The 13,773-nt window shown below is 39.1% G+C and overlaps 1 protein-coding gene across 2 annotated transcripts; it reads right to left on the bottom strand.

Moving 5' to 3' along the window:
* Positions 1-34: 34 nt before the first annotated feature.
* On the bottom strand, positions 35-12,664 carry washc4 (WASH complex subunit 4). Of its 2 annotated transcripts, none has more exons than XM_068312510.1 (33): positions 12,509-12,664; positions 11,454-11,593; positions 11,314-11,367; positions 11,168-11,233; positions 10,454-10,499; positions 10,285-10,352; positions 10,124-10,206; positions 9,966-10,008; positions 9,781-9,884; positions 9,301-9,421; positions 9,049-9,172; positions 8,825-8,952; positions 8,536-8,696; positions 8,326-8,452; positions 7,214-7,339; positions 7,035-7,142; positions 6,228-6,374; positions 6,061-6,140; positions 5,781-5,886; positions 5,292-5,408; positions 4,956-5,124; positions 4,280-4,434; positions 4,127-4,201; positions 3,937-4,041; positions 3,721-3,855; positions 3,413-3,521; positions 3,265-3,331; positions 3,064-3,150; positions 2,650-2,797; positions 1,866-1,962; positions 1,485-1,681; positions 726-822; positions 35-525 (listed from the first exon to the last, which is right to left on the bottom strand). In XM_068312510.1, the coding sequence occupies exons 1-33, from the start codon at positions 12,567-12,569 to the stop codon at positions 461-463; spliced, it is 3,516 nt and encodes a 1,171-aa protein (XP_068168611.1). In that variant the 5' UTR covers positions 12,570-12,664; the 3' UTR covers positions 35-460. The 2 variants fall into 2 exon arrangements, with proteins under 2 accessions (XP_068168611.1, XP_068168612.1); XM_068312511.1 differs by having other exon boundaries at positions 35-522.
* Positions 12,665-13,773: the final 1,109 nt, after the last annotated feature.

The raw sequence follows: 13,773 nt of genomic DNA, 5'->3' as shown, positions 1-13,773 counted from the left end.
GTGTTTTTCTATTAAACAAATGCCACTACCAGGACATATTTCAAATAATTTATTTGAAAAAACAACTAATGAATGCATTCCTGAGCTGTGCCTTTTCAATTGAACTCTTCAGACATTTCAGACATGTAATTCAGTTAATTCTGTCTTCAGTGGAATGCAGGGATCCTTAGTGTTTCATAACTAAAACAGGGATCCAGTAGAGGAAGGCACATGAATGTATTATTACAATCAATTTAAAAAACAAACGAAAGCACACAATAGACGAATATACACAAACCCGTTAGCACTGATTTTACACTGACACCACAAGAGTCCTCATAATGAGCTAGAATTTGCAGTCTGAACATATGTTGATAAAGACAACAAATAAGTCACAATTAGAATGTTTGACATCCAAGATGTTTTTAATCGGGCTCCAGTTTTCTTCTGCGAACACAAACATCAGCTGTATCTGTTTGAGTCACTTTGAGGCAGACTCAGTGTGGCGAGAGGTGTCTGAAGCATCTTCTGATTTGGCAACATCTTCTATTGGAGAAACAGAAGTTTCAGTTTTATGTGAGCTCTGAAAAAGGATTAGGTAATGCAGACCCCATCCTTCATTAACAAGGGTGCCATGTTTCTATGAATTATGAAAGATAATCTACAAAAAGCTGATATTAGGGGATGGTGTGTCAGAGGTTTTTAATTATTAAAAGCCTCCATGAATCATCACTGCACCAGCTAACCTTTATCTTTCTTCTCCTGTGTTTCCTCAGCCGCAGTCTTGTCTGCTCTGAAGAAGATCCGGGCACTGCTTAAGGAGAAGTGGAGCAGCTCAAACTCCTGGTCAGAAAGAAATTGGAGTGAACGACTGTTATAGTCAACTGCAGTGCATCCTGGGAAATACTTCTCATGTGGTAATTAAAGTACCTTAATCTTAACTGGACTGATTTCAAGATTTAAATTCAAGTTCATATTCCTTCTCAGATTAAGGCCTTTTCATACGCAAATAAAAAAGAAAGGCCTGTTTTATCGGATTTTGATTCATATTCAAGACAAATAACAGGAGGCCACTCATACTTGATCCTTCTGCAAATTTTCACTCTTATATACTATTAAAGTACAACTTTGGCAAAAACTTGCCAAAATATTGTAAAGAGTCAGTGGAAATTAAACGAATATTGGAGATCTCTTCATACATGTAATTTTCTTTTTAAATTTTCTATACTGATTTAATCCCCGAAGATAAATTAGTGGTGGCACACTCTAGTTAGTTGAATGAATCATATATATATGTGTGTGTGTGTGTGTGTGTGTGTGTGTGTTGTGTGTGTAGGCCCTGGTGAAAAAATGTAAATACACTTACTACAATGACATGAGCACACTGAAAACTACAGTTTTTTTTAATCTAGTGTAGGAGTTTCTGCTTGGTGCACCCAAATGAACAACTTGTGAGGGGTTAGGTTGGGCAGCACTATCTATTGACAGTCCAGTTGAGGTTGTACCTGAAGATAGACGTCCAGCCGCTTCTGAGTTAGGTTCATGGTTTGCAGCAACTTTTCATCCTGGCTGGCAGACTGGACATTCTGCTCCTTCACCACGGCATTCATCTCTTTTTTGTACTTATCCCTGACAGACTGGAACCAGTGCAGAGAATCAAACTCCAGGTACTGGTCCAGCAGCTTCAAAATGTATGCAACACCTGAGAGAGTGAGACAAGCAGGGGGGACACGGAGAAAACAGGAGAGCAGCAGAAGGGTGAAGAATTGAGCTGTTGTTGTACAACTTGCTCCTGACAGTGTCACATCAGCCTACTCCTACTCTACTCCTTTGTACAATTTCCTCCGGGATTAATAAAGTATCTATCTATCTATCTATCTACTCACCCATTGCGAAGCCGTCATCTGTGAAAGCAGCTCCATTTTTGTTTTTCTTGTTGAGTTTCTCTTTGCAGTTGATGGAATGCTCCACGAAATTCACCGTCTACGAGAGACGACTCTATCAATGACTGAAAGAGCTGCACAGGCTGTTGCTTTCATTTTGGGGCTCGTGTCAGCAGGTTAGGGACGCCACACTTCATAAGCAGTGAGATTTCAGTAGCGCATCACTTTGGCATCTTAACAGTGTTGAAACCCAAGCTAAAAGGAGCAGAAACACAGCAGCAACTGTGGTCCTTCTAACACGTGTGTTAGCCCCACAACAGAGGACTTTCTTTAACACGATAACTTTCCACAAGCTGAGGAGGAGCAGTGTGTAACAAAGCAGTTTAGCCTGGCATTTTAAATGTCTTGAGCAGTGTCTAAGAGAAAGAATAGACTAGCCAAGAAAAGAGGGAAAAATGATTGGTGTCATGATCTCAGCACCAGATCCAATCACAGTCTGTTGAGGTTTGCTCACTTCTTTTATGCAGTTGCACATAAAGCACAAGTACGACATCAGCTACTAGCAGAGGGAGAAAGATTGGCTCAATTACTTTGTATTGTTGATACATTAATGGTGATATGCAATCTGGGTAAAACAGTCCCACATAAAATGGGTTACTGTCTTTGCGGCAAACACAGGTCTGTGTTTACCAACCATAATAATGTAAAATCGAAAAAATACATAGGAAAACACAAATAAGGAGAATTACAAGACAGCACCAGAAATAGTAGCACAGAAACCACTGACCAGAGGGGGTACAATCATGTAGAAGTTCCTCAGGTGCATATTCTTGGCACTGCGAAACTCAGGTGCAAACACTGCCACCAGCATCTTGAAGTACTCTGTGCCTTCAGCAGAGTTGCTGGTAAGATCCCCCAGCACTGAATCTAAGAGACTGAACATCACATAGGATTTGAAAAACAACTGCGCAAAAAGCATGCTTTTGGTTCTTTTATATTTTCTGTCTATGGTGCCCTCTTCTGGTGAAAAAAATGTAAATACACTTACTACAATGACATGAGGAGACTGAAAACTAGTTTTTTTAATCTAGTGTAGGAAACACCAGACACAACATAACCCCAAACCCACATCCACCAGAAGAATTGTTATATTGTGCATTCAGAGTTCAGACACAGAGTCCAGAACTTCCAAATGTTCTACCTGGCTGCTCTCTGCGTCTCCTCTGACAGCCCTTCCTCCTTCACCAACTCCTCAAAATTGACTATGTCCTCCAAGTCGGGGACAAACCTGGAGACCGCGCATGCATAAAACATGGATGCATCATTACAGACTGATTCAAAGACAGAATTTCATATTAACAATGAAAGGGGGCATAAATACTGCATATTCAAAACTTATTACCTGATGGCGCTGCTGCAACAGTGGATTCCCCCAGAACGGATCATACGCACATAGCCCATGGCATTACCTGAAAGAAAAAAGCATAATCTGCATTGATTTCCACCAACAGCTGCAGGTCATAAGCAAAAAACATCTAACTGTTTCTTACCAATCTGACTGATTAGCTGTCTGAACTGGTCCAGGTAGCTCTGTCCATCAGGAGTGATGCCCAGCTTCCTGATGCCGCGGTTAAACTTCTCTGCTCGTTCAAATGGATACTACAACAAAACAAGTTACTGGTGACTACGTGTTTAATGGCAAAAGTACTGTAATATTAAAATCTCATCACATTACCAAAGAAATTCACAATACGTACGCATTTTTGTATCATTTTTTAAGACTATCCAAATAATATTTTCTCAATCTTTCTCAGATCTGTGACAAAATCCTCCCCATCTGTCGAATGCTCCATCTTACCTTCTGATCAGAATGGTCCTTTGCTTCTCTGAAGAAGCGGATGTCCTTAATGAGTCTGGACTTGATGTGTTCGTCATACATGAACTGGCTGAAGATGTAAAACTTCTTCCGCAGGAACTGGTAAGTGAAATTCACCTGTTGAAAAGAGAGATGTGGACAGGTGAGACACAGTCACATGGATCTGAGATGAGTGTGTGATCTTTGAAAGAAACTCACAGTGGTATTCATGATGCCTGTCCCGTGGGTCCGGATGGAGTTGGCGATGTGACGGATGTTGATTGTGTTCAAGTGTTTGTTGTTACTTGCCTTCTCAATGAAGATCTAAAGTAAAGTAAAACATGTCGACAACAGACATAACTGTTTGGTTCCAGGTATCAGAGGAGAACGCGGAGGTTTCAATGCTTACCTGGTTGTTCAGATTGTAAAGGTAGCGAGAAACAAAAATGTGAATGTTCCTCATGATCTCCAGAACATCCAAACCCTGATGAAAAGACACAAACCATCAAGATTATCAACAATGAATGACATCTTCTTGAAATTAAAAGTCCATCACACAGACCTGCTCCAGGGTCTGGCTGGGCAGGTGCGCCTCAGTCATAGAAAGTCCGTAGCGCTGCGTGGCGAGGTTTCTCATCTCACTATATGTGGCCCAGTCGTGCAGAGCAACAGTTGTTAGGTTGTAGAAAGTTTTATCTAGGTAGTGGGTCACATAGGCTGTAAAGATGTCACAATTAAGACAAATACATCAATTGCACCTTCATTAACATCAACATGAATTTTACACTGACATCAACATATTTGGTGGGATATCATCCAGATTAGCATAATTGCAGCGGTATTTGAATTACAGTAGTATATTCTATACATAAATGAAAATTGAATCAGCATTCAGTGGGCAGAAACTGCTACCAAAGTCATGCCGTCATCTTAATTTATTTTTAAGTTTACCATTGTCATTCTGTATCTGAATTTATACAAATTTACAAAAAATCTGTCACTGGATTTTTACTGTTGTTTACACATTATTTCCCTTAGAACATGGAAAAGAAAGTCTGAAAGGAGCTTTATAAATGATAATTTTCTTAAAAAAAACAAACTTTGGATCCATAATAAAATCAGTAAACTTAGGCTGACCCATAAATTAAAGACTTGAACCCATAAAATATTTGGTAAATATCCTACCAACCAGCTAAAAGACAAACAAAATGTAAAATAATTAGTGTACGAATTAAGACCTTTGATGTGAATGAAGCGGTTGAAGAATCGGATAGGTTTGAGGGAGAAGAAGTGAGCCAGGTCCTTCATGCCAACTTTGAAAGGATTCCTGTCGTCCAGCTTCAGATGGGTGTGAACAGAGAGACGCAGGTCCTTCTCAATTTCCTTGCACAGCTTGTCCAGCAGGTGCTGTGAGAGTGAGACACCAGAAAGAACGGGTAAAAAATGCACATCAAAAACATGGAGGTCTAAGACGTTTAATTTTACTCCAGTCTTATGAATCGTAACATCAGTATATTTCCTCTTTTCACAGCATTCACTTTATTTGGCTACTCTAATTCTTCTTCATTCCTCACCTCATTGAACACGTCCATAATCTCCTTGTCGTAGCTCTCCAGCAGCTGGTCACATGATTCCATGTGTTTGGCATGCAACATAGAGGGCACACTGTCCCTTAATGCACTAAACATATACTGCTCCAGCCAATCAGACACCATCCAAAAGACAGATACCACAAACAAGCAAGGAAATGAGAAAAACAACAAAAAAGAGAGAAGTAATACAATGAAAACCAGATAAATTTATAGGTTTGGTAAAGCAGCAAAAACTAATTGCCAAAATGTACTCATCAGTAATGTAGGTCCTATAAAACCAACCACATACTTTCATCAAAGAAATGAGGGACACTTTTTTTAAGTACTGTATCTTTGAAATCTTAAAAAAAATTTAAGGACCTACAAGTAGTAGTTACTTCATGATCATTGTGAACGGGGATACAAGTCATTCCTAATTAAGATTTCAAATTAAGTACATTTGATCTGTGCTTCAAAGGCCTGTCTGCTTACGTGCATTCGTGCCGCATCGACAGCATTGTCGTATACATCATCTAGGTAGATGGGAAACACAGCTCTGTGCCAGTAAAGGAAACTACAGTCACACTGTAGCTTAACCCTGTGGAGGAAATAGAAACACTTCCTGAGTACGCCAAAAGGAGGTAAAAGAAAGCATCCAACCGCTCACATGACTGAACAGAACAATTTGTGTCAAACATTTTAAGAGCAATTCTGACGAGACCCAACATGAAAATCTATCAACACCAAAGTGCCAGATAAAAACAACCCTCACCTCTCACTCAGCTCACTCATCATGTCTAGCTTTTTTAGCACAAGCTGCAATGGAAACAGCTCCTCATCTTTGAAAGTTTTCTACAAAACAGGAACCAGCCATTTTAATACCCATAAGCATCAAAAAATTGTGACTGTATTCAAGCAACCAACTATTTTACTTCATACCAGCTGAGTGCCGACACATAGTGCCAGAGACACCACCAGACGTCGTTCCTTGGTGCTTGGTCCGTTCAGAGCGTTTTCTGCCAGCACCAAAGATGACAGCACATCCAGGCGCTGCTCGCTGTACTTCTTTTCTGAGATCACCCTTTTCTTCACAGAAACAAAATACAGAAATGAAATGAAGTTGGTCCTTTATTACAATTATTCAGTGCAACGGTCAACTATCATTGTAAATCCACGTCTGTCCAGACCCAGAATATATAATGGATTAAAGACAGTGAAGGAATTTAGTGAAATAATCTGCAATGAAATTTTCATCAAGTTCGTGTTAGCAGCATTCTTCAGTCGAGTGAGTACATCCCTGTGAGAAACTGACCACCTATATTTACATCCACGAGATCCATGGGATTGCAAGGATTCTTGGTTGATATAACTAAAATGGTATCATGTGAAACTAGAAATATATTTGACCAACAAAGCAGATTCTGATCGTACAAGAATTTTGAGAACAGTAGAACAATTCTTTACTGTGGATGCACCAAATACAACTTCATCTCAGCGGCATAGATCTATACAATCACCAGGTTTCACTAGTGACTGGCCCAAATGCCATCACTCCACTCACTCCAAATTTCCTTTTTTATTTAATTGAACATTTGTGTGAACTTTTTAATGGTTTATAAACTATTAGCTTTGTGACAGCTCAGTGATTTGAACTTTTGACAACCAAAATCTGATCAGTTCATTGATGAATTCAAGGGAATAAAATTTCCATTGATGTGATTTGATGTAATTTCTGCTTATCTTTACCTTGGCAACACCAATGCAGTTGAGGGCTTGTGCCTGTAGCTGCTGAGTGATGTGAGAAACAGAGTCTGCTACAACCATGGACCGCCTGTAAAATGTGTGCTCCACAGCCTGTGGACAGAGATACATCACGTGACTCAACCCTGTACTGGGTAAAAAGAATTAGACAGAAAAAGGCACACCTTGAGTAACTCGACCAATCGACATAGGGCTTTGACAGAGGTCTTGGTCATGGGTCGCTGCAACGACATGTACATGTTCATCGTGGTTTTGATAATGGTGCCGATGCTGTATGCATACAGGATACCCTGTGAGACACAAAAAGCACAAAAATATGACAAATGTTTTTTTCTTCTAACCTTTTATTCAGCTTATCATGAAAATTGCCTGCTTTTGTGGTGGAATTTTTTAAATACAATAAAATAATACAATAATAAAATAATATAATAAAATAATATCATTTCATAGAACCAAAGATCTGGACTGTTGTATTGGTGTTCTGGTGTGATCTGTATTGCATCAATATATCTATATCTGTGTGTGTGTGTGTGTGTCAAATCATTCAGCGCTCGTGAAGGTGGCACAAGGCTGTCCCGACGTCATGAAGGCTCTGTATGGATATAATCTACTGTTTGAACATATTTGGAAATGCTTGCATGACTGTCGGTATCCCTGAATAATTTTGTCTGTAGATGTCCTCGCGGGGTTCGCGTGGCTGATTATGTTGTGTCATCAGATAGTTTTGTGAAACTGTCGACTTGACATTTTTGTTAACATCTGGAGGTCATGATGTACCAACTGAAACTGGTAAAGAACTGGTTGAGAGCAGATGTGTCGAGGTTAAACAACAGATTCAACAGACATGCCTTTTACTGTATAAATGATGTGTGATCCTTTCGTATCTTTGCACTTGAACAACGCTGCAGCTCTTGTCTGTAAGTCTCCTGTGTCCAGAATATTCTGTAATAAAGCTTCGAAGGACTGTTCATCGTCTCCAGAGCTCATTATTAGGTAAGTATTTGTTGAACTTATCTGTCTATATCATCGATGATATTATTGGACTTCTACTCAACCTATGCATGATTTGAATTGACAAATACATATTTTGTACTTATACACTGTGTCCTGTCTTAAGAAGAACGGAACCCTACTACACTTTTCAAATGATACATGTTAAGTTCATTTGTACCTTGAATTGTAGAAAAAAAGTACTGATAAAAAATAATAGCCAATGAAAAGCAGATTATTCCATCCTCACACAAACTTCGTTGGACGTAAAACACCCAATTCTCACCTGCACAAACACATTACACCTGCTGTTAAGGTCTTCAGCCAACTTGTCACTTTTATGCTCCTTGGAAAAGATGGACTCCATCTTCATCATCCAGGAAGTTACAAACACATAATAGGACTGAACATCCCTGACAAAAAAAAGGAAAAACAGAAAGAGTAAGTTCCTCACGTGCAATTTAACAAAATAAATGACCGTTTCTGGCCTGCTGACTTTGTAAGCGTCTGAGCTTTTTGCTGCAGGAAGGAGTCTCTCTGTGCTCTGATGCCCTGCAGACTCTTCTTATCCATCAGTTTAGCTGCAGCCGGAATCTTAGCGATGAGAAAAGTGTCAGGAAACCAAATAATGTTTGAGGTCAAAGTAACAGCAGGAACCTAAAAGGAGGCAAAAACAAACAAACAGGACTAACGTAAAATGTTTTCAATATTGCAATATTAAAATTACAAATTGGCAAGAGTTACCACAGATATCAAACAGAGGCATCCCAAAAACAATTAAATACCTTTTTACAGACATCAAGAAGTGCTTTGTAGAACTTTTTGTCAACACTACGGAAGATGTGAAAGTGAAGCACGAAGAGGCCACAAACACTAGCATATTTATCTCTCTGGTCAATCTCTGAAGGTTCACCTGAAGACAATAAAAAATTCATACATAAAAATTCCTAGTAAGTTGATGGAGCATTGTAACATAGGAAACCAGTTCGTCCTGAGAAGAGAAACTCACCTATTTTTGACTCAACACTGGTGAAAATAGTGCGAATGTTGAAGGAAAACTCCTCGGCAAAAGCACTGTTTTTGGCAACATCCAATCCTTCCCCAGGATTATCAAACCTCTGCTCCACACAGGCCTGTCACAGTTGAAAAAATTCACAAAGTTAATGGTGCTTATGGGACGAAGAGCAATTCCAGATTAAATTGAACTGAAAAACTTCAGAAGATAAACTCTACAACCAAAGTATGAAAGAAGAAAAATCACCTGCAGTATCATGCCATCCAGCAGCTGTCCCTCAAGCTTGAGCAGGAGCTTCTCAAATGGTTTCAATTTCTCTTCAGGAATGGAAAATTTTCCAATGTTATGATGCACAGATTTCAACAACCTACAACCAGAAAATGCCATTACAGCACACTATAGACCACAGACAGATGATTAATGCAAGCATGTCAAAACAGACCCGCAAATTTATACTGAAGACATTAGGTTTTGTATGAATACAGTATAGGAAATACTACAAAACATATTTTTAGATCTAATTAATGAAAAACATTACACTATACTAAAATTGCAATTCTTTGGTTACATCTTACTCTTGTTTGATACTAAATAAATATCACTTAGTAATCATAAATGTTATTATTTTGAGGGAGAGGGTTTATAATGTTTCTCTGCCAAATTTTTGATTATATAACCAAAACATTAATTTGGTTATTCCTTTCTTATGATTGTGTGTGTGTTAACCTTTTATACATCTTCCAGTGATCTTTTAATGTGCTATGGTTTTCCATAATCTCATCGAGTGTGAGTAGAACCACTAACAACTCTCCGAGGTGTTCGTACACGACCTGAGGATGGGAAGCAACAGTAATTGTAAAAACATGATGGATTTAACACAAGAATAAAATACATAAAATGTTAAAACGCACCTGGAAATGGACACCAGACGACTCAATGATTTTTGTTGCACCTCTAAGATATGACAAGAGACATTTTTATCTTGCATTTTAATGGGACAAAACATGCTTTAATCGGTAAAATTAGCACATTCAGCTACGCGACATTACACGTAGTTATGAAATCTTACTTATTGCTGTTGTGGACGGCAGCCAGCTGATGAACAATGCTGACCACCACCTCATAGCATCTGGACACATAACAGGACAGTTCCTGGAAGATGACGAGGAAGATCATCAGCGTTTTCTGTATTTCAATAACTGACTTTGACAGAAATTATTAATGCTCTACCTGAAGGAATGAGATGAACCTGCCCATCTGAATCTGTGACTCCCCTTCAACAACACTGCTGTCAGACACTTAAATACAAATGGACATCAAATTCTTATTTCTATCAATTGAGAAACTGTGCATCAGAGGTCAACTGTTATATAAATATAAACTAATAGTTTGAGATTACCTCCTTCACCGTAGTACAATAAGCCATTATAGAACTTGGTTTCTGCCTGAAAATAAAGAAAATGAATTGAATTTGTAAATGTTTTATGAGAAAGGAAATACTTAAACATTAGTTCTTAGACCTGTGGTAAAGAGAGGGTTTCTTAAGACAAAGTAAAAAGATGCAAATATTTATTTACCAAATCAAATCATACATAGGTTGAGGTGAAGTCTAACAGTATCATCGATGATACAAACAGACAATTCTGCTGATACTCAGCTAATATGAATGGATCTCAGGTACAGACATCTCTGGAACTTAATATCGGCATCGTTTAGTGTTTTATAGTCTACAGACCTATTGTGTGTGTATGCAGAGGTGTGTGTACTCTTGTTGTGGCCTTGAGCCAATGGAATGTTCTTGGCTAGAGTGGAGGTAGGAAGTAAGACGAAAAAAAAACACACACAATAGACAATCTGACCTTATGCAGACATAAACATCCTTCAGAGTCAGTTTCTTAACAGGTCATCTGGCACCATGTTTTATGTAAGATAAATCAAAATAAAACTACTTAATAAAACTTATTTTTACTGCAGACCCCAAACAGAGGTGTTCTGAAGACATAATAATTTTTGATAAGATTTGTTTACAAGAAAACATGGTCCCAATTAATTGTAGGCAAATATGATGGGAAATAAAAACAGTGCCCGAGCAGAGAGGCTGTACCATGCTTACCTCATATTTGAGTTTCTTCACTTCACTACATAAAGCTGCATAAACTGTAATGACTTTGTTCAAAACCTGTACAAAACACAAAATCATGGCCATCAAAAAAAAAAGAGGGAAAGAGAAAGATATAGAGACAGACTGTCTTTGTCTACCTTGTTATCCGTTTTTATTAACTCCAATAAAGATGACTGCTCATATGGGAGAAGCTGAAAGAGAATACAAGATGTTGTGAAGGAAATTAGCTGTTTTTTCAGGTAGCTTTAAAGTTTATTTAAATATTTTAGCGCTAAACCTTGAGGGCGATGGGGTCCAGAGTGAAATCCCAAACATCTCCAATGGAGTCATCCAAAGCCTCCTCGATACCCCTCAGGTGGGAGGTGTACTCCTCCAGAAACTTGCTGTAATTCTTCAGTTGAACCTCTGTGTGTATTTCTGTGGGGTGGAAGGATTCATAAAAACACTGCAACAGGGGAAATGTTGGAAGTAGCTCAAATTCATGGAAGACTACACCCATGCCCATCACCTCTATGGAGGACCACATATCTATAGTCACTGGACAAACATTTAAGAATTAAAATAACCGCTTTATTTGTTTGTGTTCTTCATTCAAGAAAACCTGAAACCATGAAAATTTTTGAATGGACATTGAGAAGACTCTTCCTATAATTTATGATACAGCAGCAGAGACCACCCATACAGGACCCATACCAGGACAAAACAAACCCAACAAACAACAATTATTCTGAGTCACAATGAGCTGCAAGTTAGACGACCAATCGGGAGAAGAATGTCGCAATTCTGAACAAACCTTGATCTAAATGATATTTAAACCTGTGAGATTACTGGATTGAGTGAGTCCTCCTCCTCATCATCATCATCATCATCATCAGGAGTTCTGAATGGATGTTCTAACAGTCTGTGAAGAGGATGACTACTGCTGTAATCAGTGCTGACAGAGGACGCACTCATCAGCCTTGGTGTAAATGATGCACACTAGAGTCCTCTTGTACAATATCGGTGCTGTTTGCGCTTGACTGAGGACGATGATTAATGTTAGCTAACTTACCTACTCTTTAACATCACCCTTTACAATACATCAGGCCAGTATATGCAGGACAATTAATGTGCCCACATTTGAAAAAAAAAAACCTTTTTTTTTTTTTTTCGTTTTTACGGGTGCATCCTGTGAACACTTGCCGTGAAGAGCAGCGGGTTTTCTGTGTCCGCAGAGTCAGAGCCCAGTGGCTCTGGCTAGCAGTGGAAGCTAGTTTAGCTGCAAGCTAATTTGATGTCAGATAACGTTGTCTCTTTCCTACGTTTCACGTCATAACTAAATATTCTACTCACTCTGTGAGCCGTCGTCAAAACGGTCAAACTCCCAGTCATGTGCCATGGTTTCTACTGCCATGATGTTAGCGTAAAACTCCAAAACACTGCTTGTTATAGACTGAGACTGACACAATCCAATCCCATGACGGTTCACATGACTTTGTGAATGGTCGCTAGTGCTCATGGGAAATGAAGTGCCGAATACATGTCATGTCAAAGAACGATTAATAAACTGATTAAAATTATTTTTTTTTGTTTCATCTTGAAAGAAATACAATTTAAGTAGGAATTTGACACAACGATTTTTTATTTTATTTTTACATTTCTGTTAAAATTCCTTGTTATCACTCAGTAAACACAGGGAAGAGAGTTTTTGATGAAGATTAGAAAGTTGAATATTGTCACATTCTCGGCTGAAATACGTACAGGTAGACTTCAGTTACTTAACAGCCAGAAACTTCTGTTTTTATATTTAGTACTGCAAAATATCTCACACATTTTCAAAAGATTGCAGGAAATAACTCTTAAACTCAATCATGATTTTTAAACCTGCTACTCATGAACATACCTTTCAGTGAACTGGACCAGTCAGGAGTCCTTTCATTTTAAGGTACTGTACCTGTATTCACAAGACCTTTGCTGGCCCTTTCCCAACATTTTTGAGACAAAATTCAAAACAAGCACATTTTAAAAAATGAATTTGACTAATTACAACTTTACATATACTAAACTCTATTCATAACTATTCATTACCTATTATTATTCATTACTCTATTCATTACCTCCATGGCTGTGGACCCCTACCTCGTGAGCTGGATTACGGACTACCTAACGGACAGACCCCAGTACGTCCGTATGGGGGACTGTTTGTCTTCTATGGTTACCAGCAGCACGGGGGCGCCACAGGGGACCGTTCGGTCCCCCATTCTCTTCACCCTCTACACATCAGACTTCAAGCACAACTCGGATACATGCCACATACAGAAGTACTCCGATGACACCGCGATAGTGGCATGTATCCGGGAGGGTGATGAGGGGGGGTACAGGGCATTGGTGGCTGACTTCGTGGAGTGGTGCCAACAGAACCAGCTCCAGCTCAACGTCTCCAAGACAAAGGAGATGGTTCTGGATTTCCGGCGGGCACCTCCCTCTCCACAGCCGGTGATCATCAAAGGCAGTGAGGTGGAGGTGGTAGAAAACTATAAGTACCTGGGACTGCAGCTAGACAGCAGACTGGACTGGTCACTCAACTCCAACTGTGTGTACAAGAAGGGGCAGAGCAG

This window comes from Antennarius striatus, chromosome 4 (assembly GCF_040054535.1).
Source record: "Antennarius striatus isolate MH-2024 chromosome 4, ASM4005453v1, whole genome shotgun sequence".
Classification (NCBI taxonomy): Eukaryota; Metazoa; Chordata; class Actinopteri; order Lophiiformes; family Antennariidae; genus Antennarius; species Antennarius striatus.
The sequence above is the reverse complement of the archived record's forward strand: the minus strand, read 5'-3'. Positions and strand labels throughout refer to the sequence as shown.

Bases quoted from the DNA above. Each gene is read 5' to 3' on its own strand.
- washc4 (XM_068312510.1), bottom strand. From the start codon at position 12,569: ATGGCAGTAGAAACCATGGCACATGACTGGGAGTTTGACCGTTTTGAC. The intron at 5,125-5,291 runs GTGAGGAATGAA...TCACTCTCACAG, and splicing joins TTATGGACGTGTTCAATGAG to CACCTGCTGGACAAGCTGTG. The intron at 3,332-3,412 runs GTAAGAAACAGT...TTTTTCTTTCAG, and splicing joins ACAGCTAATCAGTCAGATTG to GTAATGCCATGGGCTATGTG.